Here is a 27,387-nt window from a genome sequence, read left to right as displayed (position 1 = left end):
CCCTTCTTGACATTCTTTGTAGCGGTGAGCCTTAATTAATATTCACCACTGCTTTGGGTCTTTGTTCCTTTTATGGATTCTTCTGAAAGTTCATTCTAGATTGGTGACAGAAGCCCACAGTCTACTGGGTTTGGCTGTGCTAAAGTTGGTTTTCTTCATGGGAGCTGGTAGGGTGGAGGTGCAGAGCAGCTGAGCGGGGCTGAGTTGCCTGTTGGGGTTAACCCCCAACATTCAGTTATTGTGGGATGTTTATAATTCCTTCAGTACAAGAATAGCACCAGTAAAAGAAGAAAGCAGCCATAATTTTGAGTGTTTGTCTGACTTCTAATGACAAATGCAACTAAAATATTGCCCTAAGGGTCAAAGGATGATAATAGGATAGCAGTGTGTGTTTGTTTTAAACATTTGATCACTTTCTAGTGCTTGCAAAGAAGAAAGTGAGAACATTGGAAGGCTGTTGATAATTGCCTTAGAGAATGAAATATGGTTGAGGGAGGGTAGGAACCAGGGAATGGAAGAAGAGAAGTGGCACTGAAATGGAGAGGACTGGTTTTTTACTTAATGAGGCTTGACTCTGCTGTGGTCTTTGTGTGATGCTATGCAAGTGGTGACTTTTCTTTGTTTTGAAAATGAAGGGGTGAGTGGGAATAAGGAAAGTTTTCTCACAGTTTTTTTTATTTACATTGAAAAGTATTTTTACTCAAAGCTGCAGGAAATACACTACCTTTGGTTTCCTTGAATGTTTGTTTGCTTAAGAAATAGAATATGCTAAGGTGCAGTGAGTGTAAAATTACATAATGCATTGCAAATGTGCGGATAGTTTTTAACAACCATCCCTTAGGTCTGTCAAAATTCAGCATTGCACTCTTGTGAAAGTTGAGTGGTTGTTGCAGATTGCAATATTAACCTTCAAAATGTAGCTAGTAATGACCAGCAATACACCTCATCCTCCCATTTCCTCGTCAAACCTTTGTAACTAACTCTATGCCATCCAGCTGTAATGGAGAAAATAAGGTCATTTGTAAGATGTGCTATAGTACCTTTGTGTCTCTTTCCTGTCCCCTCAGTCCTACCCAGTCTGTAGGATCTACCCAGCATTGTAAAACTTCTTCTGATGGAAATATAATTCTTGTAAGGTGCTTTATTTGTTGTTTCCAGTGTACTGAAATTTTGAAAGAAAAATCTTTTCACTGGAAAAATCCTTAGCTTCCCTTTCAGGCTTACCAAATACAGGGAGGAGAGGTTTTGTGAGATAGCTTGATAAGCTTTCAAAACTGTAGACTGAGCAGGTCCAGTGTGTGCTCTACCTAAGGCCAGGAGGTGTACGCTAAGGATGGGTGCTCTGCCTCTCAACTCATCTTCATGCTGTATTTCAAATGATAATCAATAAAATCACCTAAAGGATACAGATTGCTTTATAATGAAGACCTTGTGAAGTTTACATGTGTCATTAAATTCCTGGAGTAGAGTTAGTAAGTGACTGTCAGACCTTGTGCACAAAGGACAAAAATCTACTGGGGTGGATGTTCTAGTGAGAGTGATGATAACGTATCGCAGAGAGATTACACTACAGCTTTGGAGACTGGAAGCATCCTGATTATTATGTTGGCCTTGTCCACTTTAATATTGTGTAGAATCTTTTGGTTTTTCTCTCCTCTCAAGCAAAGGTACATAGTGTACTTACAGTTTTTGTTTTGTTTTGATTTCATCTTGACAACAGTGTCAGGCTCCTATCTAGGAACTTTGTGTAGAAATCAAGATGTTACTAGTGAGTATAGCAAGGAAGAAAATGACCTTAGAAGCGCTCTCCAGCTGAGTGACTGTGCTGAGCTCTTTAATTACGATTGTATGAATTCTTGGTCTTGGCTGCATTAGGCTGGATGAAAGATTAAATAGTTCATGTTTGCCTTTCCTATGACTAAAGCTATACTTCTGCTGTTATTGGCAAATCCATTTCTCTTGGAAAGTATGTAAATAACAAACGCTGGAAGTGCCACTGTGTCACTCTTTTAATACCAAACACTATGAAATTACAATCTTATGCAACAGTCCAGGCTGAAAAGTGGTTAAAGTTCTAACTAACAAACTGTATGAAGTTACATTAAGGCATTATTCCTCATTTCCTTTTCCCTATGTCATTAAGTATCCTCTGATAAGCAACTTGTATGCTTCCCTTCCAGAGGCAGGTTCATTTAAGTGTTGGGAGAAGTGTTTACTTTGTATCTTGATTTGAAAAGCAGAAGGATTGAAGGGAAGAGGGAATACATGAAGCAAAGAGAAAGGAAAAATGAAATACCGAGCTGGTGGAGGGACCCAGAGGGAACTCCAAGAGAGAGCTATGTCAGCAGCAGAGATGAGGGGGAATTGGATGTGGAAAGAACAGGAGAGTTAAACCTCAAGTGAGATTAAAAGAAGCCTTTCCATTGTAACTGGATAAAAGTGAAGAGCTTTGTACTATGTGTGGAGAAAAAGAGTGAGACCTTTTTAAAAAAGTAAGCTGGAAGTAGTGAGGAAGGAAAGTGAAAATGCTTTCAGCCAGAAGTTATAAAGTTATAAAGGTGGAACCTCACCTGGTTATGTGAGAGGCAAATCTCTTGACATCAGAAACATGCACACAAGTGCCTTTATGCTTGTAACTGGAGTAAAATCCTGGCCCTGCTGAAACAAGTCAGAATTTATATCAAGATAGCATGACAGCAGTCTCTCAACAGTTCTTTTTTTCAGGACCTGTAAACTGCAACACTGACTGCTTGTTCATCATTATGCAGCACTGTAACACTGAAGTTGTCTAACAGTGCATGATCATCTTGTGGTGCAGCATCATAAAGATAATTTATTGTTGTTTTCTTTTTTCTGGAAAAGGAGGGTTCTAAACGGAAGGCTTCAGATTTTGTCTTTCATCCTGTTGCTTTATGGAGTCTCTAAGTACTATCAACAAACTTGTATTTGCATGGAGATACAAATAGATGCCTTAATGCTGGAGGGGTCTGTTGTAGTCATCTGGTCTGACTTCCTGCATTGTAGAGGCATGAGAACTTGCCCTATATTTATATGCTGCAAACTCTAAACTTCTGTCTGAGCTCTACTGTAATACTTTTAATAAGTGGGATGGTAATTTTTCTGCTGTGGATAGTATTAATTGTTTCTCTAGAATGTGAGCAAGACCTTAAAATCTCCTTTCTTCTTGAAGATCTGTTGCTTGAAAAAGGATGTATTTATTCCCTGTTACTCCTCCAGGTTTTAAGTACTTCCATTATGAACCGTGAAGTTGTTGATGGAGTCCTTTATCAATGTTCTCTAAGCTAGCACAGGAAAGGAAGAGTTATGAATATTTCTACTTTTATATGTTCACGTGTTCATGTATACACTGCTGGAATTTGTTTTACACCATTTAAATCATCCCCTTTTCTGTAGGGACAGTATTTGCTCCTGTTTGGTTTATTTAAGGGTAGCAGCTGGAATTATCTCCAGAATTTTGAAAATTCATCTTTACCATTTATTTTCTCATGGTGGGCCAAATTTCTGCTTAAGTGAGTGAGTCTAATGGAGTTACATGCTGTGATGCTTTGTTCATTTTAAGCAGCCAAGACTGAGAAGATCTTCTCAACTGTCACTGTTACTTGACTGCAAAATGTCAAACTGGCTAGAACTGTTACCCTGCCTAACGAACAGCCTATCAGAAAATGGCAACAGACGTGAATCACATTCTTACCTGTTCTTGACTGGGCTGTGAATTATGTTATGGAATGCAAATTACATTTTGATAAGGTCCTGAGGTTCTGGATTTTGCTTCTCCTATGTAATTTTCAAGGGGCAGATAATGCAGAGAGACATCTTAATTTTAAGCTTTGTTTTTAATCCCATTTCTGAAATTAATACGGTTATCACCATTTGCATGAAGGGAAATAACTCTCACAGTGATGACAAATACTTTGTTTATAGTGTCCCCTTCCCTAAGCCAGTATAGTGGAGGTGAAGGTTTGCCATGAGACTCTGTTCTAGGCACTAACAAGGAGGAGTTAAGATTGGGCCATTTCCTATCTTTATTACAGTTTTCATAATGAGAGTGAATTAATGAGACATTACTCTCTTCTCTCTAAAGGCTTTTTCTACTACAATGTGGATAGAAAGATTTTTATGATCTCTCTACCTACAATAGTAATTTGTCTTGCTCTGACCTTTTTGGCAGTCTGTTTTGACTGACCTGTCATAGCGTCCCTTGTGACAGACCTGCAGGGAAGGAGTTAGGTTGATAAGCCATGGCAAACTCGGATGACTAGAAAGGTCATTGTAACCCAGCGTGCTGAATATAAAGGCTATTTATGTTCTCGTGACTCATTCTGCAGTTTACGAAGCTGACAAGTGTAGAGTGGGGTAGCTCAGGAAGGACAACCTGTGCTCCTGGAGATACTGGTCCTGGCTTACACACTTGATTCAGTCTCTAACTTTTCTGCTTGACCCTAGCCAGCACTTGGGATTCATTCCAGGTACCATGGAGGTCTAGTGGCAAAACTCGAGGTAGCCTGAATAGGAACAGGACTGAGTCCTTGTCTTTGGTGCTTTCTGGTTATTCTGTTTTGCACATAAGAAGACCCACACTTACCAAATGCTGTTTTCTCTAATGGCATGTGCATTAGTGAAAATGCCTACTGGTTTGTAGTGACTGTAGAATATATATTTTTGTATAGCTGTTTTGGGGTTTTTTTGGATTTTTATTTGGTCTTTTGAGTCAGGACAGGGAGGTGGTTGGCATTCTTTGTTTTGAAGGGAGTGGGTTGCTATCATGTTACACTCATTTGTTCAGTATCTACCAGATTTGAATAGAAGCATCATGATTAGGAAAACTGTTTCATGTCTCTGCAATTACATTCTGTGCTGTAAATTCATTCTTCTAGACCCTTGTTCTGCAGTGACTTTCACCATATTCTTTGCACAGGTGACTTCAGACAACAGCAGCAGGTAAAGAGTGATCCCTATCTTCTCTTCTGCTTTCAGGGAAAGAGCACTACAGCCAGGATCTGTTATTGCTGCCTCTCTCTCTCTTGGTTTTTTTTCCTCCTCTCCCCCTTTTTTTGGGGGTGTTGGTGTTTGTTTTGTTTTTTTTTAAACTGAACTGTCATTTGAAAGCACTTCTACATGGACATATGCAAACAATGCAATTAGTGTGGATTTCAGCATAGTATACCACTTACATCTGAGCACATCCTTTTTTCTTTATGGTCATTCCTTCTTTATACCATCTAAACTTCTTTCTTCCCTCTAGCTTCTATTTTCATGGCTTTGTTTCATCTGTCATTGCCCAGGATACCTTATCCTGAAGCTTTCAGTAGCTTCCCCTCCTCCAAATCAAAGGTGCTCCCTTTGTTTCATGCTTCCTCTGTGTTGTACTTGACTCATCTAATTCAGGGTTAAGTTGGTATTTGTGCCTGAAACTGTATGTGTTTGTATGTCCACAACTGCATGCATCAATATGGAAACTTAGGAGTTCTAGTGTGAAGCAAGTTTCTGTACAGTAATATAAATAGAAAACATTCTTAAATGTGTTTTGAAGTATATTGACATGCATCAGCTTATTCTGAGAACTTCACATATGTAAAATATGGTACATGTGTAGGACTAAAAAACCTGAATGAATTATCACTTGAAAGTATAGAGCTGCAGACAGTGGAGTAAGCAATGAGATCCCGTGGTGTGGCACCACTCAAAACACGGTGGAAATTATAAAAGGGCTGTAACATATAAGAGAAATCCTCGATCCCTTTCTTCATGGCACTCTGAGACCAAATTCTGGTCTGCATTATCTCTTGTGCAGCCTTACTGAACCCAGTTCTCAAGTGGTAGACCTTAGCAGGAACTGACTGTGTTAATTTACATCATCCTCTTCCATTCTGCCATGTCTTTCTGCATTCTCATACTAGCAGATGATGCATTTAAATGGCAGGTTGAACTGAAGTGTGGAAGATGCTCAAGCTAATCAAACATTGTGAGGTGTCTCTGCAGGTGTTTTATAGCTGTAGCATGGAAATGCTAAAGATTTAATTGACTGAGTGTGTAACAAGAACAGGAAATGACACAATGGCAATTCATTTTCTCCAAGAATACAGTGGAACACAGACTGCAGCAACCTTAATTAGATTTTCAGTTAAAACATTTTTAGCAAGCTTGGGAAGTTGAGCTAATTGAATCTGTTCTAATTTCCATCCTCCTGTTTGCCGTTTTTTCCTCTTCATTTTGGGAGGTTTCTCAAGAACCAGCTCTTGTTGTTCTCTGCTGATTGCAGTATGTGATGACAGATGGTAGGCAACATGCCGATGTGCAGGGTAGGTACACACAAGCCATAGGAGCTCCCACCTGTCTTCATTATAATGAAACTGAACTGGATCCACTCCAGTGACTTATGACTGCCTTCTCTTTCCCCTCTTCTCCCAGTCTTCGTCCACTTTAATGTGAGAATAAATTTGTTGTGTAATGCCCCAGACATTTATATGCTGTTGCAGTGAACAGTAGAAAGCCTAAAAGAGATGTGGCATTCTGCCCTGAAGAGGTGCAGGTCTAAATAATCATCAGTTTTTAGCATTCCTGCAGTTAGTACTATACACTGTTGTGATTTTTTTTTTTTTTTTTTTTAATTATTCCTTCTTTTTTTCCTGTGTATGTCTGGCTGATCTGAGTACCAGTTAATGCACTGGTACCTTGTTTTGGCATCTCTTGATCTACTAATTTCAAATGTGAATTAGTCTTCCCCCAGAGGGTGATAGTGACAACTTCTTTTAAAAGACAAGTGTATCTCAAAGTCACAATGTAAAAATTAGCACTTACAGGTGCTCTGTGGGTTAGAAGTGTATTGCTTTGGCACCTCTCTAAACTAGAAAGTCCTATCACAATTTACCTGCACGCTACATGTGTTCCCAGGTCCAGGCAAAGCTGGCAGTAGATACATAGGCGGTAGCCAGCTCTCTACTGGGTAGAGGATTACTGCTGTCTGAACACTGGAGTAGATGTTTTGGCAGTTTCTGTAGATCTGGATGATATGATGCTCTATGAGGAAAGATTTCCTAGATGTTCTGTAGTACAAGCTGTTTTGGATGCTAAACTCACAGGTTTTAAGAGTCCTTCCAGTTAAATTGATTCAAAAAACATTCAAGAAAGGAGCTTCTGAGAAAATTGGGCTTTGTGCCTGCCTGTTTCTCGGAATATCCTAAATGAAGCAAATGGTTAGCTTTTAGTTAGAAACCTATTTTAAGATACACATGTAGTCAGCTTCAAGTTTTTTAGAAATTTGTGTAATTCATGTTTCTTTTATAAAGCTTCTTGTGTTGTTAGGCCAAATGGCCTTTTACAAATTCCCATAACCTGGAAAGAAGGTACAAATATGAAAAGACCTGCAGATACTCAAGAGCTTTGCCAAGTACAGAAGCTTGCTGGATTGCGTAACTGAGCTATGCTTGTGACTCTCAAATCTTTAATTTATCATTAAAGGAAGGGGTTGCGTTTCAAAGAGCAAATAGCAGATTCGTGCCCCTTGGGGTAGCTAGTGATCTGTGATTTTTTGAGGAGGGTGGAGAGACAGGAATACCAATGAACACACCCAAAACAGAGTTGACTTTTCAGAGTGGACATTCGGTCCCCTCTGCAAACAGGATCCACTGAAGACGTTACAAGCTATGTCCCTAAAGTTGAGACAGCCAATGTTTGGCAATCTCCATTTAAGTTCTTTAAAAAGCAAGTTCAGGTTGTAGACTGCCAGTTTTGGAGGGAAATTTGTAGGTTATGGGCAGACCGTGGCAAAGCATGACTTTAGGTAGCTTTGATAATATGTCTGAAACTCCAGTAATCACTATTCTCTAACCAAACTAAGGGCTTCTCCTTAGCTAGTTATGAAGGGAGGGTTTGTGAGAGGAGCAGAATATACAAGCTAGTATACTGCATGTGTTTCATTTGTGTCAGAGCTTGAACCTTTGGAGGTTTAGGAGAGTTAGTCAATACTTTTATTTCTATATACTGTTGGGCAAGTAAACTGTCATTGGGTCAACTGAAGCTAAGTGAATTTAGGTCAAAGGCAGCTCACAGGAGCAAGAGAGAAGACTTAATTTCGGTTTTTTTTAGAGATTAAACAGCTTTGGCTCTGCTTTGAAAAGACAGGGGGTTTGGGTGTGTGTTTGAATGCATTGAGACTGACAAACTAGAGTGCTCCAAATGGAACAAGTCAGGACTTTTTGGTTTCCAGTTGGGTAAGAAAAGACTCAGCTAGTTGTTTTCTGTTCCTTCTTACTTTGTACACGTTTGTCCCCATGGAGAGAGGAGATTAATGCAGTTCCAGGAAGGCTCTTTGGGGTGCAGTGCGGACAGTTGGAGAACTAAAACTCGAGAGGCTGGCACAGAATGGTTTGCCATAAGCAAGTATGCCTATACAAATGCAAAAATAGACTCTGTAGATACAGATAAGTGCCTCTTAGGATATGTGACCTAATGAACTGTTGCAAATCATCTGGGAGCCTGCAGTTGGACATGAGCTGAGTACCTCTGATCAGGAATAAGTTTCCTGCCAACTAGTAGGATTTAGTTAAAAGGCTCATAGTTATTAGGTGTTCCTCAGATGCTACAGTCCTTCTTTCATAAGGAGCAAGGAGTAGTGAAGTCACAGCTCCAGGCACTGTTTGATTTGGTCACAAAATAAAAAAGAAAAGTCAGCATCTGAGCACTGAGTCAAAAACATCTAAAATACTATCCTAATTAGAGATTTATTTTAATATTTTAGAAATGTTGTTACTCTGTAATCAAAGTACAGCTTAGTCATAGTTCTAGCACATGCTAATTCAGATGTAAGCCAAACCTGTTAGTGTACATTTGCTTTTTTCTACACCATTTATAGTTGGAGGAAGCTAACATGGCAGGGCACGCTGTTCTGTAGAGGAGGCCATAGACCAAAACTTGACTAATAGAAAGTAGATTATGAAATCACTTTTCTGGCAACTTGAACATTCAACAGAAGGTAAGTAACTGAAGTGTAATGCTTAACGTGCTGGAGTTGAAGGACCACTAGTGATCTGTGAATCTCTTCTTTATGCTTTGCACATTCATGCATGCACACAGAGGGCTAACAGTTGGGAACTATTTTGTGAAATTTCAATTAAAAGGCCATTCTTAACAGTATGTGAAGAAATATGCCAGCTTTCTTTAGAGGGTAAATGTGCTTCGCAGAGTTGTGAAATTCTTCTCGATTACTGTATGCAAGTGTTATTTTACTGAAAGTGATATACAGACCTTCTGGAATGTTACTTCTTTGAATATCAATTTTAGTTCCATTGTTCCCACTCATTCTTTTTTTTCTTCTCCCCCCCCCCCCCCCCCCAATTTTCCTCAGGGAGAAGTGTCTCCTTCCTCTCCAACTGGCTCTGGAATCGAAGAGCATGAAGCTGGCCCAACAGGCTCTAGCAGGGATGCAGGTATGGCTTTAGAGTAGGGGTGTGTTAGCAGGCAGTGGATATCAAGGAAACCTAGGCTTTTCTTTTGAAAAATACTACAGAAAAAATGTCTGTCCATGGGTGGACGTAACAATAATGTTCATGATTCTGTAACTGTTCAGAAGCTAGGATGCAAGTAAAGGCTAGTGATTCTGTGGGAGCTAAAAATGTTCTGCAGGTAGGTGGGAGTTCCTGGCTTTCAGTGTTGAAATGGAGATGTACCCTTCCTTGTGTGGCCTTGTGCTACTCTCAGTAAGCCTTGCTGCTGGTAAACATCTTGGAAACTAAACTGAGTCAAGTCTTGCTGTTTTCTTTGATTGGAAGAGAGGAGTGCAGTGCTTGAAAGATTGAGAGTTTAATAAAGGATCTGGGAGCTGCATTCTCTAGGTGTGGGCACTTTTCAGGGCATTTTGTACAGAAAACAGTAGGAGTAGCATCTGATTTGGGAGTTTATGAAATTGCAAAAGAAAACAGCAGTGCAGCACAAGCAACAAAAAGACTCTCTTGGGCTTGACAGTATAAAAACTAAAGCAGTTTACCTTTCTTCTAATTGGACAAATGAGTACATATTAGTAAATACTTATCACTAGGGGGATGATAGTTGTGGAAGAGGCTGGTACACTGCTGAAGAACAAAATGCATGTCACCATTTTCCAAAAAGAAATTCCTCCTTCAAAGGGCAAGCATGAAGTTGTTTTGGGAGTATAAGGATGTAGCTGGATCATTCACATTTATTTAATTCAGCATATGAGGTGTCAGATGTTTGGTTAGAATGCCCCATATTGGGGCACAACATGGTTGTAGGAGGCTCTGGTTAAGGAAAAAAGGTACTTTCTGAAGGATTCCTATAAATACTGTGCTCTGCCAGAAGACGCATAGCACCTTCTTGCAGCTTAGTACTCTGGTACCGTGCTGAGATCCTGTGCCCTGTGTTTCAGATATGAGAGGTGGGGGGCAGGAGTTGCTATCAAAGTGAGAGCAACAGTAGGCGAGTGGGACTTGGAACATGTCTGCTCTTGTGCCAGTATCGCCAAGTGAAGGAATTATGAATAACCCACTGCAGTATAACTTTCTTGGGAACACTCAGTGAAGATAAAATTTATCTTTTTACTCTTCTAACTTGCTGCACATATACTTGAGTTCTGTAAGAACCGGAACTGCAGAGTTACAGATTTGCAGCATGGTACCTTAAATAAGAGTGTCACCTCCTATCTAGAAGCCTAAAAAATTAATCCAGGCAACAGTACGGTCTTTCATTGGCATTTGTGATATGTGAAGTTTTATGAAGGAAAAAAAGCAAACCTCACAACTGCTGCTATGGATATAAGTTAAAAAATAGGATAAAAATGAGATGAAGTAACACTTGAATTTACCAAAAGTAGGCCACGGGATCACAGGACAGTGGAGGTTAGCCAGGGACCTCTGGAAGTTGTCTGGTCCAACCCCCATGCTCAAGTAGGGTCACCTAGAGCAAGTTGTCCCAGACCATGTCCAAATGGCTTTTGAGTATCTCCAAGATGGAGACTCCACAACCTCACTCTCTCTCAGTGGAACTGGAGAATCAGAAGGGTAAATATGAGAAAACTCATGGACTGAGGCAAGTTTAATAGGAAAAGCAAAGCAGCATGTGCAAGCAAATGAATGTAAGGATTTCATTCACTGTTTTCCATTGGCAGGCAGGTGTTTAGCCATCTCCAGGAAAGTAGGACTCCATCATGTTTAACTGTTACTTTGGAAGACAAATGCCTGAACTCCCCTGTCTCCCCTCCCTTTCCTCCTCCTTTCCCTGGCTTTTGTTGCTGAGCAAGGTGTCATATGGTATGCGGTATCGCTTTGGTCAGTTGGAGTCAGCTGTCCCGGCTGTGTTCCAGGCCAAGTTCTTGTGCACCCCCAGCCTACTTGCCTGGGGACCAGTCTGAGAAACAGAAAGCCTTGACGCTGTGTGAGCTCTGCTCAGCAATAGCCAAATCATGGGTATATTGTTAACACTGCTTTGGTTGCAAATCCAAAACACAACACCCTGTAAGCTCCTGTGGAGAAAATTAGCTCTACTCCAGCCAAAACCAGTACAGGCACAGAAAATAAGAAGTAAGAATGAACCAGTGAGATGTGCTACAGAGCTGAAGCTGGGATGGAGCATCAGTACAAAAGTGATGCAGGATTTACAGGGTGAAGTGGGCTGCTCGAAATCTGCACTGGGGCAGAGCAAGATTGTGTTCCTGGGAACTGAGACAGGGTAGTTTTGCTTTGTCACAGGAGCTTCTGAGAAGATTGGAGCTGGGAAAAAAACTTGAGTGGGTACATCTATTGCAGGAGGCCTGCTACTAATAAGAGGCACCCATGAAGGTAGTTACTAAATGGAAAAGGCATCTGTAGTAGAACTCTGAGGAAATAGTGCCACTGGCTATGTTGGGAGATACTGGCTCAGATACTGACCTTTTCTAGGCAAATGAAATCTGATCTGTCTGAAATATTCAGTCTGAAGTTCAGTGAATCTGTACTGAACACATTTCTATGTATGTTTGTGGTCCTCATGCCTTTCACTTGCTAACAGTACTCTTCCTCCTGAGGACTTGATTACGTCTATTATTAGTCGAACTTCTGAATGACACAGAATGCATCTTGTCAGTGATCAGAAGTTTCACCTCCACAGTGCTTGTGCTCTGTGCCCTGTCAGAGTGAGTGGGATGATAGCTGACCGTCTTCTGCTAGGCAGGGTATCTGCCCAGCACTATAGCGCTGGTTTGAGGGCAGAATACTGGCCAGGGCGAGTGCGTGTGTGGTGTTGGTTTTGGGGGTTGGGGAGGGTGCGAGGGTTCCACCCTCTTCCTGCTTCTAAAACGTTGAGACTTTTTGTTGAGGGCATTACTTGGAATGGTTTATGATCTCTCACATCAATTACTGGTGTCTGTTTTCTTCTGGATGCTGGAGAAGTAGGATGGGGAAAGATGATACCAAAATGGCAGCTGATTAGAAGGATGTTAACCATCCCCTCATTGTGGCACAGATCTCCCAGTTTTGCTGTACTTTTGTATTTTATACTATTGGATCAATTTGAAATTTGTACATAGAAAACTTAGCCACCATAGTACTAAACACCAAGAGGCTTGAATGTAGTATTTTACAGCAGAATTGGGCAGAGGCAGTTTTGTCTCAACCTGTACATTGCCATTTTCTCTCTGCAGAAGCTGCTGTCTGATGAGAGGTTTGTATCCGTGGAAACAGACTCAGATGAGAAACAGTTGCTTAATCAGATGCTGAATGCCGTCAAAGTGACTCCTTCACTCAACGAAGACCTGCAGGTTGAAGTGATGAAGGTTAGTGTTTCATGCACGTCAGTACTTGCAACAGAGGCTGGGTGACTGAAAGCTGGGATTAGCAAATAAATTAGCTGTTGCCTTGGAAATCTTCACCTTGGGACAGCATTTGATTCCCTCCTTACTGCTGGCAGATGTCAGTTGTTTTCATTTCTACTTGGTTTGTGTTCCCCTGGGTTAAATAGAAGACAGCTGATATTGAGAAGTCGGCGCACTGGTGGTCCCAGTTTTAGCAAACTGAAACAGGACAATCGGTTCACTCCATGGGAGTTCACAGATAAATGACTTGTAGATCGGGAAGTTTGTGTTTGGTATTGAGCTTTAGTGCTCATGAGGGTGGGCTGTGCAGGTTTGTAATTTTTTGTGCGTGCGTAGTTGCTTTTTAGTTTGTTAGGTCTGTGTTCTCTTTGTAAAATGCTTATGATAGAGCATGATTTTCAAGCACCAAAATGTCCCTGGACTAGTGCATAAGGGAAATTATTCTTTTGTATACTCAGTGAAAACTTCAATTTCTGCAAATGCTTTAGCATTCTTCTGTGTGCCATAGGAAGCTCAGCTGCCAGGAGGTACTGTTTTGGAGGAGAGATGCTGTTAAATTTCCATGCCCTGTCATTGGGTTGGTTGTATGACTTGCCAGTACTGCCATAAAAATGTGACTTCCAATACTGTATTATTTGTGTGAAGCAATATGGTGTTGGCTAGTTCTCAGATGTTTGGGTGTAAACTTGGTACTACAGGCTTTGTTGTGCTGTAATTGGTCAAAACCATTCTGGAACAAACCTGGAGGTCCTTTTTGCATGTTCACTATACCTAGTACCCACTGATATATTTGGATCTAATACTTTACTGTCCCTTACTTCTGAGTGCACAGATTAGGTATTTTATTTCTTCCTTATATGTGACATCCTTGTTCTTATGAATATATGTTGCCTACCCTGAAACTGCTCTGTATTAGCTGTACTCTTTGCCACTGAAGATGAGTAGCTGAGTGCTATGTGCTCAGTGTCAGAGCATGCAGAAGGGTGAGCCTAGCAGTAGAAAAAAGGGAGGAGGATTTGTGTGGACTGTTACCTGTTTTATAGGAGCAGGCTTCTGCCCACGTACAGGCTTAACTGGTGGCACCCACATCTGCATTCCTAACCCAGCTCACCTCTTTCCTGCCCCTTTTGTCTCTACAGTGGGAAAGGGGAAGAGTTAAGAAGTAGCACTACTGAACCGGCAAGTCTTCCTTGGTATACAGTAATTTTTTGCAAGTCGCTTTTTTAGCTCCTTGAGTGTGGCAGAGTCAGAATCTGCATGCGCACTCTTTCTTTGAAAGCAGTGATGTGCATCTGTGACACATTGCCCCCACACTGAGCAGAATGTGAGCACTGTATTTTACTACGGTTACAAAGATATTTCAAGAGACCAGAGGGCCAAAACATATTGCAATCAGGGCAGTTAAAACTCAGAGGCATTAAATCTGAGCCTTGCCTAAAGTCAAATCAAGTAGAGATCTTTTCCCATTGTTAACATGAAGGTTACAGATGACATTGCAATACTTGAAAATGTTGTAGCTAACCCCAGCTTTACTGAATGGCTAAAGCCTCTGGGGTGTTTTCAAGCAGCTGGTTGTAGCAATGCATTTATATCCCTGGATCTGCTAAAATGTGTCCTCGAGGCAGCATATGATTGTACATTAGACTGTGTTATTCCATCTGGAGGAGATTGAATATATCTTTATCCATTGCAGATGTTAGACACTCCTGAGTGTGAGCGGTTTGTGTGAAACTGGGTCAGCAGTGATACTGGCCTGGTTCTTTGTGGCTTGCTGCATGGTTGCACCAGTCTCACAGGTATTAAGAAACAGAGGTGCAGGAGTACAGACTTCACTGTAAGTTGCTGGCATGTAAGCTCCTAAAATCACTTAAATATTTAAAACATTTGTTTTCAATAATACGTGAAGTGTGAATTTCTGACGTACATTTACTGGGAACAACAGGAGATATTTTGCATAGGACTTTTTTTTTTAAAAAAAAACATGTTTGTTTTGATGGTTTATTGTCATCCACCTGTATTGCAGATGCAAGCATGAAGAGATTTGATTAGCTGAGGAGAAGAGTCTGTAAACTTTTTACATTCAGATGACTGCAAGTTGGAATTGGCAGTGAAAGGAAGAACACAGGAGAGAGGCATAAGTGCAGCTGGTTGCCTTGCTTGATCTGCTTTTGGAACCTGTCAAATATTATTGTAAAGGGCCAGCATTAAACAGAAATGGAATAGAGTAACGATAATGGTTGCTGTAAATAAATGGAGGGGAGTACTAGCTGGACCAGTTTTGGCACTAAAAACCCAAAGCATTTGGGGCCAGTTGTAAAAGTGGAACAGCACTCGCTAATTTATGGCTAGGTACCAAATCCTCCTTATTTTCAAGGGTGAGTGTCATGGCGTGCTCTACAGAGTCCCAGGTTGGAGGATCACAAAAAGCGTGCTGACAGTGTTTAAGCTTAAGAGCCAGGGCTGGGAATGGTGCTCCTGGGCAGCCAGGGAAGATTCATCCTGCCAAATGCAGCTGTCAAGATGAACTGAAAGCTTTCCTCTCTCACAATACATCTCTCCTCTGTGCTAGGTGAGGCGTCTCTTATCCTTTTTATAAACTTTGATTTGAAGTGGAATTTTACTTTTTGTAATAAGTAAATATTAAACTGAACTCCAGGTTGGGGACTGCTGCGGCTATCTCTAGTTCTTCTGAATACCAGTTGTGGGTTGCACCTTTCTCTTAGATGTTTCATACAGAGTGATTATGCGGGGAAATTCCCCCCCTTGAATTTCCAGACCACAAGTGATAAAGTCCTTGTTTATCTTTCTGCAGGACACCCTTATTATTACTAAGCAATGGGTAATTCTTATATCAACAGCAGTTTTGTGCCCAAAAGAAGGCAGTGGTCTTTTCAGTGAGGAAGGGGGAAACACTATGCTTTCTCTGTGATGTGAATGAGCACCTGTAACAAACACAGGTGTACTGACTGCATTTGATTTCCCAGATAGTGAAAGCAAGCTGTCTGGGATTTATAGATTTTTCTTTCAGGTATTGACCTGTTGAGCCTAATATTTCTTTAGAATATCTCAAAGACTGCTGTCAGTGTGTTCTCTGTACCTCTGATACATTTTATGACAGAGATTTATTAGCATTTTCACACTGTGGACTAAACTGAGCTTATTTAGGTGCTTTAAATCATATTAAAAGATACTGACAAACCAGGTAATCCAGAAGGCTCCAGAGGGAGCAAGCAGTGTATGTGACGCAGGGCCACTTGAGCGTTCACCTTTGACATTACCATGATACTTTGCTATTACACTGAAATGCCCTCTAATATATGTATTACCAGTTTGTGGGTTTGCTATGCTCAACTGGCAGTATCAAGGGAATGAAAAATCACACAATCATACAGTGCCCATTTGTTGATCTCCTTGTAATACATCAACAGTATCACAGGATGGTCAGGGCTGGAAGGCACCCCTGGAGATCATCTAGTCCAACCCCCTGCCAAGGCAGGTTCACCTACAGCAGGCTGCACAGAGTCGCATCCAGGTGGGTTTTGAATGTCTCCAGAGAAGGAGACTCCACAGCCTCTCTGCGCAGCCTGTTCCAGTGCTCTGTCACCCTCAAGGGAAAGTTCTTCCTCATATTCAGGTGGAACTTCTTGTGTTTCAGTTTGTGCCTGCTGCCCCTTGTCCTGTCACCGGACAGCACTGAAAAGAGTCTGGTCCCATCCTCATGATGCTCGGCGTTAAGATACTTCTGTGCATTGATAAGGTCCCCTCTCAGTCTTCTCCAGGCTCAACAGGCCCAGCTCCCTCAGCCTTTCCTCAAAAGGGAGATGCTCCAGTCCCCTCATCATCTGTGCAGCTCTCCGCTGGACCCTCTCCAGTAGTTCCGTTTCTTTTGGACTGGGGAGCCCAGAACTGGACACAGCACTCCAGATGGGGCCTCACCAGGGCAGAGTAGAGGGGGAGGACAACCTCCCTCGACTTGCTGGCCATGCTTCTCCTAATGCACCCCAGGATCCCAGTGGCTTTCTTGGCCACCAGGACACTGTTGACTTATGGTCAACCTGCTGTATCCACCAGGAAGGACTCCCAGGTCCTTCTCCGCAGAGCTGCCTTCCAGCAGGCCAGCATGTATGAGGATGTTATGGGAGACCATGTCAAAAGCCTTGCTGAGGTCAAGGTAGACAACGTCCACTACTGTCAATCCATCACAGAAGGCTATCAGGTCAGTCAGGCATGACTTCCCCTTGGCGAACCCATGCTTACTGCTCCTGATAACCGCCTTTTCCTCCACATGCTTTGAGATGACCTCCAGGATGAGCTGTTCCATCGAGGTGAGGCTGACCAGCCTGGAGTTTCCTGGGTCCTCCTTCTTGCCCTTCTTGAAGACTGGAGTGATGTTGGCTTTCCTCCAGTCCTCGGGCACCTCTCCTGTCCTCCATGACCTTTCAGAGATGACGGAGAGTGGCTTGGCAATAGCATCTGCCAGCTCCCTCAGCACTCGGGGGTACGTGCTGTCGGGGCCCGTGGATTTGTGGGTGTGAAGTTTAAGTGATTTCTAACATGATCCTCCTCAACCAAGGGAAAGTCTTCCTTTCTCCAGTCTTCGTCTCTTGCTTCCAGGGTCTGGGACGCTTTGAGGACTGGCCTTGGCAATAAAGACTGAAGCAAAGGCGGCATCCAGTAACTCCCCCTTCTCTGTATCCTTTGTCACCAGGACACCCACCAGATTCAGCACTTTTTCCCTAGTCTCCGTTTTCCTAACATTCTGCTTGGAGTAGCCCTTCTTGTTGTCCTTGATGTCCCTCGCCAGATTTAATTCCAAATAGACCTTAGCTTTCTTCATTGTATCCCTGCATGTTCTGGCAACCTGTTATCCATGGTGAACAGCAATTTCATTTAGGAAAGGTTAGTTTATTCCCAGCGACTCCAGCTCGTGTTTGTTAGTGGATTAGATGTACTGCTTGCTGATGGGCAAAATTTTTATGGTTTTCTTTTGTAGGCATTCAGTGAGGAGTCAGCCAGAAGTCTTTAATCTGTGAACGAGGTTTAATGAACCCTTGCTAAATCTGCTGTGTGAAGGCAATCTTTTCTCTTTGTCTCTTCACTGATCCATTAATACAGCATTTGGCAACTGTCCAGTAATAATACTAGCCAGCTCTTCTTGTGATTTCAGTTTTCATTTTGGATATATTCAGAACTGAAATCTGAACTAGAGTTCTGTGGAAAAACTTAGCTTGTGTAAGGATAGGCAGAATGGAGCAAATGGTTCTGCCTCTGAAGTGCTAGTTTTAGGTTGGGTATTTTTAATTGTTCTTTCCAAGATCACTACCAGAATGCTTTAAAGATGCAAAGTAATTCTTCGAGTACTAAGCCATCTTCTAGTCTTTTATTTATTTTTTTCTGTAATAAATAATTTTATGGACTGGACCCCAGTTACGGTGTCATATTAGTAATTTAAGAAGGTCACTGTTGAAGAGATACAAGGTGTAGTAGAAAGTTTGGGGTCAAATTTTTGTTGGCGGTTAGTTTTTAACAGTCATAGTTGACCTGTGTTAGGTTCTGCACAACCATGTTGCTCATGGAGATGATTCTGATCTAATGCAAATATTGGATTAAGTTGGATTGTGCTTGAGCAACTGAGCAAAACTTCCTGTTAAATTTTTCAGAAAACTTGGCAGGAACTTTGCCGTTGAACAGGAAGCCTAACTTTTTTCTTTTTCCAAGACGTGGAGGGTTTGATGGGGAGCTAGTTATTAGTTAACCTTTTTTCTTTGGCCCTCCATGACAGAGAACATACCGTATTATGTATTTGAAGAGTAGTTCTAAATTGTTAGATCGAAAATGTTGACAGAACACAACTGTAAAATCCTAGTCTCTGTGGATGATTGTTCTGCACTTTTTCATGAATACTGGTAAATGAGCTGATTACTGTAATAAATATCTGTATATTTAAATATAGTGATTTAAATAAATCATTGTAAAAATAAAAGATATTGCACAAATATCTATATCTTTGAATTGTTTTAAGGTTAATGTTTATGGAGTGTATCTTTCCACATACAACTTGGTTATGCTTAACAGAGTGTCATTTGCAACTGTTCTTTGTCTTGAACTGTAATATTAAATGGAGGAGGAAGCTGGACTGGAACAACTTGGATTTAAAGGTGTATGTAAACTATGTTATTGCCTGTGCTGCCTCTTTGTGGCAAGACATGTTTAATAGTTTTATATAGGAATAAAAAGAGTGATTTCGCTGCCTGTTAAAAATAATAGTTCATTGGTGCAACAGTAAAAATTTAACTGGTAGATGGAGAAGAGAGACTCATTATCAGGGTGAGAATCAGAAACCCAATTGCTGATACATGCTGTTAATCTACATACTTTAATTAATATATCATTTTGGAATAAGAGATCATTTTTTCCCCTCAGTATGTGTTTTGCACTGCATTATTGCAAACATTTATCAACATCACTTGCAATATAAATTGCAGTTCAGTCTCTTTCTGAGCAGAGAAGGACTATGTTTCAAATAAAGTAAAAAATAAAGACCATTATTCAACTTACTTGCATGCTTTAATTCAGAACAGGTTTAAAATTTATATTAATAAGAAAAAATGTATAAAATGCTGAAAATCTGTGGAAGAAAGTTTCACCTGAGTGTTAGTTCTTGTAACAGTGGTGACTGATATGAGTTGTCATAAGCAGTAACTGAGTTTTGTCCAGTCCATAATCTAGAGATGTGTTAGCAGTCTGCACTGCAAAAGACTGTACTCTTTAAAGACTTGCACGGTCTCATGCAAATAAGATTCTTTTCTAAGATCAGCCCTGCCTGGGAATGCTAGCTAGAGTTCTTAGTGCTTTCTGTGCTTAGCCTTTTCGTAAGTTAAATTATTGTAATGTAGGCCAACTACAAATCCAGACACTCTTGGGTTTACTTTTCTGGTTTTGGTTTGGGTTCTTTTGGTGGTTTTTTTTTCCCTTTTGGTTAGTTTTTAAAATCATTGTATTCACGTGCTTAGTTATGAGTAACCAGGCTAATTCTAATGGATTGAGTAATCTACCTTGCATGTTTCAAGATAAGCTCATCCTTTCCCAAGTTAATTAGAACTACAGTAAATGCCTAGTACTTACAATTAAGATTGTGGTTAAAAAACTCCCCTGGTTCTTAGGCGTCTGGCCACTGTAGCAGAAATTGCAGTTTTGAATTAAATACCTGAGCTTTCTCCTTAATGGCTACAAAAGAATGAGGATGATAATGGCCTGAATATGGCCAAATGGATACTGGGTAGGTGCAGCCTAAACCAGTCAGTAGTAAATGCAGCATCTCAAAAATCCAGCCTCTTTCCAGGATCTGTGGCTCTTTCTCGGTACCTTTCTGTGCTTGAATTCATAGGCCTGAGCAACCTCTGGGGGTCTGGGCAGCTGTGTGACTAAAAATCTAAGCATAGGGTCGTCCTGTCTCTTAAAATGTTTGCAGCATAGACAAATTGGTGCAATTTCTTGCCTGGAGTAATTCTGACACAAAAATTTTAACCTTCTGAGTGTTCCCTCAGCTTTGAGGTTATATAGGTGGTTTTGGACAGAGAATGCACTCATTCTGTCATGTTGGAACTGTCCTGCTTGATCTGACGTAATCAAAATCATTGGGGTTGGGCCCAAAAAGCAGTAATTGGAGCAATACTCTACCATGGGGCTGAAACAATCACAGGAAGGGTAAGGGGGTGGGATTCCTGTCTTCTGTCCTCTGTGGTCATTCCTTCTGCAATCGTGGATGCATGGGTGGATGGCAGAAGGGTTTCTTACTCCAGGTTAACTCAGCAGTAGGTTTCTTTCTGGGTTTTCTGATAAATGACTAGTCTTGTGAAGAGAAAAAAAAACCCAAACCTGTGATATGGTGTGATCAAATACTGTATTGCAGTATATATGCACAAGAGTAGAGTTAATAGTGCACAGATTTTGTTGTTTATGTAGAGTTTTTTGTGTGTGTTTTTGGAGTGATTGTGACAGGTGTCTTTTTTGTAGCAGTGCAGATTTTGCAGAAATAAAGTCCAACGGTGCCTGTGTTTCTTCATCAGAGCTATTCTGTGCTGTGCAGCATATGCAAGCAGTGAGTCATTGGGTCATACCTGCAGGTTTTCCAGTGCCAGTATGGAAAGTAGCAAGTACCTAGCTCTGGAAAGTGTCATTTAAGACCTGTCCAGTGTGGAAGTACAAATTCTTACAGACTTTCTTTTGTCTTAGACACATACCAAGAACCTGGAGCTTGTTTTACCATTAAGAAAGTGAATAGGAAAGACATTGTGTGATCACAAAACCAGATACAGAAACCCTTCAGCTTTCATCTATTGCCATTTAATCTTTTCCTTGCTGCCAGACATTAATGCTTACGGAAGGTGACAGTGCCAAGTTCTGCCAGCCAAGTTGGCCACATAACAGTGGCAGGGAAGGGCCATTTGCCATAGCATTTACGTGCAATTATACATGTACTCCAGATGTGCCACGGGTAACATGCACCCAGCTTAGACTTTCTCTGCTTCTGAGATTCCCCTGGTAAGGCCTGCTGCCACCATAGCTGTTAACACCATTTGGTCCTGGGGGCAGCTGAGGAGAGAGCTTGTGTCCCAATAAGCTGTTCTGATACTGTCAGCCAGCTCCTGGGGATCCTCTTCCCTAATGCTCCTCACCTGTATCTCTTGGGAAGGGGGAAAAAGATAATTGAAACTTCACGTGGCATAGTGGTTGATGTTGCATCTGCAAAACCAGCTTATCTGTTTTTTTAGTATCTCTTTCCTAGATGCAGGTCAGGAGATGATCAGGGATAGGGTGAAATCCTCTGGCAGGACAGACAGCCTGTGGGATGTCACTTCTTAGGTTGTCTTCAGGCTAACTTCTTGTCAATTAATCTAGTGACTTGGAACAGTAATTTTAAATTGGCTGTTGTAAAGTGCATTGCCACACAGGAAATTCCCCTGATGTAGTTTTGGTGGAACCTTGCATGTATATAAGAGTAAGGCAATTTTCTTCCCTCTCCCCTGCCCAAAAAATTCCCTTGTTACCAAGAATGAATGTCAGAATTTTCCATCCAGGGGATATACGTTTTTTTTCCTTGACAGCTCTGTGTTTACTTATACCTGTGTTGACATCCTTTCTGATTGTTTTGGTAGTGGATGCATGTAATTTCATTTTTATTTGGGAACTCTTGAAACTTTTTGTTGGTATTTTTCAGTTTGGTATTTGTTCTTTTTCAGTTTTGTTTTACTCGGATTATCTTATCTTCTGCTTCATAAAGTCATGCAGTAAACCTAAATAGGCTGTAACCTATGAAGGGGAAATGCCATCCTAGCAGAGCTAGTCAGCCTTTTTTTTAATCTTCCCTGTCTTTAAGTGTTGTAATTCTAAAGATAAAAGCCCCTGTCAGAGCCTCTAAGAAAACCTGTTAAATGTCTGTTAAGCAATTGCTTTAAATAATTTCTTTCCCTTCTACAACTGTACTATACAAGCAGAAGTTTCACTTGGTTTCATGCTACCATAAATAATGTTCGGCAGTAGTTCTGTTTTACTCTAGTGAACTAATGGGGATTGTCTTCTGGGAGCGTTGAGCATGTCACCACTGATAATGTGTGAGGTTCTATACCAGGTACAGTCCTTTCATTTGAAGCCCTGGTGCATTCATAATGCTGAGCACCCGTTGCTGCTGTGATAGCAAGGTGTTTTACGGGTTTACTGGTTCATGGAAGGCACTGTCTCCTTTCCCTCCATAATTAAAATCTGTTGTTTTGTACAGTGTTACATGGTGACACAATGTACATGGGTTCATTAATACACTTTGTTTCTCTTGCCCTTGTTTACCTTCAAGGCCAAAGAATGCAACATGAACAGGTAACTAGTTATACTGCCAAATAGGAGGACACCTCCTGTCCAGACTATTTTGCAGAGATACTAGATGACTGCTTTAAATGTCAGATTACTGAACAAGAGAAAGCATTGTCCTGCCTTGGCTGGGTTTTTCCTGGCTGGGTTTTTCCTTCGGGGGGGGGGGGGGGGGGGGGGGGGGGAGGATTTGAGAATCATCTGAGCATATATTACAACTAAGTTTACAAGCCTGCATGTCAAGTCAGCCAGGAAAGATTTCCTTTATGAAACCCACAAAGGGATTAGAGACGGCTGCAAAATTCAGCACTCGTAAGGACTAAAATGTCTACGTGCATCCCAACTAGGAAAAACATGAATGTGCAGAGGATTTTGTCAATGGGACTTTGTGTGCTGGAATAGAAAAAGAATAGCAGTAGTATATGGATGTTGGATTTCACACTTAAATACATTGAAGTGTGAATCTTAGGTGATGACAGATTATAATTGCTTTCAAGTTGCGTACCTTTTCCCTCTTTCTCCATCTTGGAGATACTACTTGCTTTCTTACACACCTTGTTTATTTGATGTGACTCCACCATAATCTATTTGATGTGAGAATCGTCTTTTACTACAAATGCGTCCTAAACACTTGGGGAACTTGGCTAGCAACACTTAGCAGTCTTAAAACCTAAAAATGTTCCCTCTTTTTACCTCTTCAAGAGACCCCTCTTAAAATAGGGGATAGACATTGTAATGTCAGTTTAATTATACTGCAGTTCGAATCCTGTACGTTTTGTGTCAATTGACCTTTGTTATATCATCAGAAGCACCTCTTTTTTACTTTGTTTGTTTCTGCTTAATGTGAAAACTGTCCACGTGTGCACTCTTATACTACAGTTGGTACCCTGGGGCTCTGGGGAGTAGGAATTGTATTCCTTGTTCCATGACAGTCAGAGCTTCAGCAGTAATTAAAATAAATACTTTCATTATGGATAAGCCATTTATGGAAATGTGATTTCATCCAGGCATTTACAAGGTAATGCAAGCCAATTAGAAAATCTTGGAGGTTGTGTGACTTTGAAATTATGCAGACAGTCATGTAAGTTCCTTCTTTAAAAAAGCATAGATGGGGAAAAAAGCATGTTTTGGAGTCCATACCGATTAAGATCTCATCAAAAGCTGATTTTTCAATTATGTTTTGTACTGAAGGTGTTATGAGGAATTGCTTTCTAGGTTTGTTTCTGCTTCCACTACCAGTGGTTGCAAAACCAAAATGTCATTGCCCAAGAAAACGTATCTTTTTTTTCTTTCATTTTTTAAAACAGAGACTGCTCGAGTTAGTGTCATGAGTAGTTAAACAGCCCATAGGATATACTATCTGGAGACTTAAGTGTTTTTAGTGGATCTGGATGATTAAATTTGGTTTTGTTTGTTTTTAATCCCATTTTTCACCTAGTAATCTAAGAGAAGCCTGCTGTCTTCCTGTTTGTTCCACATAAATGAGGAGACACACAAGTTGAGTGTCTGGAGCATTGCCAAGACTGTAAATGAGCCCTGCAGCAATGTTGATGGAAGTCATAGCTGAGAGCAGTCTCGTGCATTGATCAGAGACCATCTTTCAGATCTCACAAATGGCTTGTGAAGGAAGATGGTAGCAAGTGGAGTAAGCCAAGAATATGCTGTCTGATAACTTGTTATGCTTCTGTCATTTGATCACATCAGATCATATGCCCTTTCTCTAACTAGTAGGTTCCCAGATCTCATTTTATATAAAGAGTAGCAGTCAAGACTTAGCAGTCTTTGCTGAAATTCCCTATTGCTTCATAGCAAGGTTTTGATCATTACTTCTTTACTGTGCTTGATATACCTGACTTTTCTATCATTCATCTGTTATAAGCAGGTAATTGACACTTGTGACAGAAAAGATTAGGCATATATGTGCTAACTTTTCACAGTTCAGCTCCATAAAGGTAGGAAACTTAAAAATAATAAAAAAAGAGGGAGGGGGAGAAGAGATTGTGAAGAGCAAGGGCTTATAAGACTGCCTAAACTGGTGTGCATTTCTCTGTATTCTAGTGTGTGGGTTCCAGGTTTTGATCTATGCATTAGATATTAACAAACTGTACAAAGTCAAGGTGGTACAAAAGAGCAGAAAATCACATCAAGCAAACAAGGTTTTACAAGCAGGGAAAATCAGGACATGTGAACTGCTGAATAAGATTAGTCATAGGTCTGGCTGTCTGTCTTGGCTCTTAGCACGGTAAGAGATTTCTCAGTGGGAGGTGACAGTTGTTTCTCTCTGGGTTTATGAGCTATGCACTACACCTGGGTTTTACACAGCAGTGTATGGGGAGTACAAATCCCATTTTTTCCTTAAATACTGAATATATTTTTAAGCCAGCTGCCAAACTCTCACAGCTATTAGAAATGTCAATAAAATTTCAGGGTAGCTAACAGCTGAAAAAATGAGACCCCACCGCTGTCTGTGAGGCTGGCCAGTAGTTTAGAATTCACTTAGTGCCAAACAAAATTTTGGTTTTGAAGTTCTAAATTTTGCAGGTATGGGCTGAGCAGCAGATGGAAATAACAGCCCTTGTAACTTCTGTACTTATTAACCAAATGAGATTATTGAGGGGTTTTATAACTGACAGTTTCCTTTTCAGCTATTCTGTAGGATTTGCTCTGTGGACAGGGAAAAAGTTATCACTGTTCCTTGTCACTGGCACTTGTCTGTGTACCAGCGAGTGCAGCGAATTGCAGAGAACTTTGCAGAGTTCATGTCAACAAATACAAAGCACGGCATTCTTAATCGTTTGTAATTAGGATTAGATTTCCTTCTCCAGCAAGTTCAAGTGCTCTATAGTTTGTTTCTTAATACTGAGGTAGGCTGCGTCGTGCTTTTAAGATGAGAAAATCCATTTTGCCCATTTCACAAAAAAGGGAAACTATGAAGAATAAACTTGGCTCAGAAACTTTGCTCTAAGTGTAAATGTTAAATATTTTATAAAGATTATATAGTCCAGGACTGTTGTACTTCGGAAGAGTAGCATGTCTTTTTCTGTTCTCATTGCCTCTAGTGTTTATCCACATTACTCAGCTTCTATTTATGAAGGACTGAGTGAGAGTCAAGGCAAGATAACAGGTATAAACAAATGTAAAATCATCATTACATAGTGGTTTTCTTGGAACGCTTTTTGTAGTTAAACCATCTTCTGCAAAAATAGGATCGAGCTCCTGCCTGCTATTTTATTTACAAAACAAAGAAGCAATCAAAAAAACCCCACAACCTTTGGAGTGAGGTGTGACATCCTGCCATGAAATACAGTTTTTCTGCTGAGAAAAATACTTGTAAAGGTGCAGTGCAGAGAAACTTGTCAGGCTCCCAGAATGCAAAGAAGGTTATTTATGTCCTTCTCCAGAAAAATGGCACACTCATTCATGGACAGGATCTTCTGTCTGTATCTGTAAGAGGAAATAGCTGGTGCTCAAAGCTGCTCTTGTACAGAGAATTCGAATTCTCCTACAGTTATTAAATGCCTGCTTTCCAGTAATGGTTTTTTTTCCCCTCCCTTGTGCAAAATAAGTGCAGAGAGGAATAATCTCCCAAGCAGAGATTCGGTAGTAATGATGGGTGTTCAGTGGCTCCAGCATTGCTAAGCGATGCTATATTAGAATTGTCTGCTTCTCTTTAACCCGCAGATCAGCATTTTCTTTTTGTTCTTTACGAAGGCTCTGAAATGATTCTAGAGATTATCACTACCTAGAGAGAAGGTACAGCTTGCACCTGAGAGGTGATCTGGTTTTCTGCTTCAAGTGTTACATTATGATTTTTTGCTGTTCCACCGTAATGTGGAAACTGTGCAACACAAGGAACCAAAGGGCAATAATCTTTTTAAACATGCATCCCTTTGCCTCCTTTTTTTAACTTGCAAGTTCTGATCAGACACACTGTGGCAATTGTTTTGTATTCTAAGACGAGGAGATTACCCCAGGGTGTTGTGCATTAGTAGCTGTCACAGAACCTACTCATAAAATAAAAACCTAGTACCAATGAAATGTATGTGGTAATAAGAGAAATGGTTAACAGCCAGTAATGCTAACTTATCTGATGCTTTGAATTTCCTTGTGCAGCAGAAAACAGCAGTTCTTAGGAGCTGAGAAGTTGTAGGGACCAATACATTAGTGTTAAAGTCATTGATATTTGCTGGTACGCTTATCCCAAGAAATTCATGTTATTTCAGACCAAGCAAAGCATAAATTCTGGCACTGGGGGAATTTTATGCTTTGAAGGAGAGAGGACAGTAGTTCAGACTCTCAGTCTTCTGTGGGCAGGAGGGATTGGAAAGGAAGACAAGGAGGGAGGACACCTCTAGACACCAAAGGCATCACACCACGGCACCTCTCACCACGTTGCCCCACTCACCCACCACACTGCCCCCAGTAGATCACACCACATTCCCGCTCCACTTCTCATCAAAGTAAGGTTTTGGATGAGGCTTTTAGTTCTTAGTCTTCCTGCTGAGTTTGAGACAGGACAAGCCTTCCCTGATGAACAGGGGCTTGTGAATTGTTTTTTAGCTGCTCATTATCAAATGACTGTAATCACTTACTGGAAATATGCTAGGCTGGGAAATCCTCATGTCAAGCAGCAATTAATGGCTTGTTTCACATAATACATATTTATCTGTGTCGCCTAAGTAATAACTTGTATTACATGCATT

The 27,387-nt window shown here is 40.9% G+C and overlaps 1 protein-coding gene across 4 annotated transcripts in view; it reads left to right on the top strand.

The window, feature by feature from the left end:
* The window catches only part of ARFGEF3 (ARFGEF family member 3), a 96,657-nt gene that overhangs the window by 8,333 nt on the left and 60,937 nt on the right, over positions 1–27,387 (top strand). For all 4 annotated transcript variants that reach the window (XM_055714107.1, XM_055714106.1, XM_055714104.1 and 1 more), the window contains exons 3-4: positions 9,365–9,446; positions 12,650–12,781. In XM_055714107.1, the coding sequence (XP_055570082.1) occupies positions 9,365–9,446; positions 12,650–12,781 (214 nt within the window). The remainder of the gene's footprint in view (positions 1–9,364; positions 9,447–12,649; positions 12,782–27,387) is intronic.

This window comes from Falco cherrug, chromosome 6, assembly GCF_023634085.1.
Source record: "Falco cherrug isolate bFalChe1 chromosome 6, bFalChe1.pri, whole genome shotgun sequence".
NCBI lineage: Eukaryota > Metazoa > Chordata > Aves > Falconiformes > Falconidae > Falco > Falco cherrug.
Note: the sequence above shows the minus strand (reverse complement) of the source record. Positions and strands in the feature narration are given on the sequence as shown.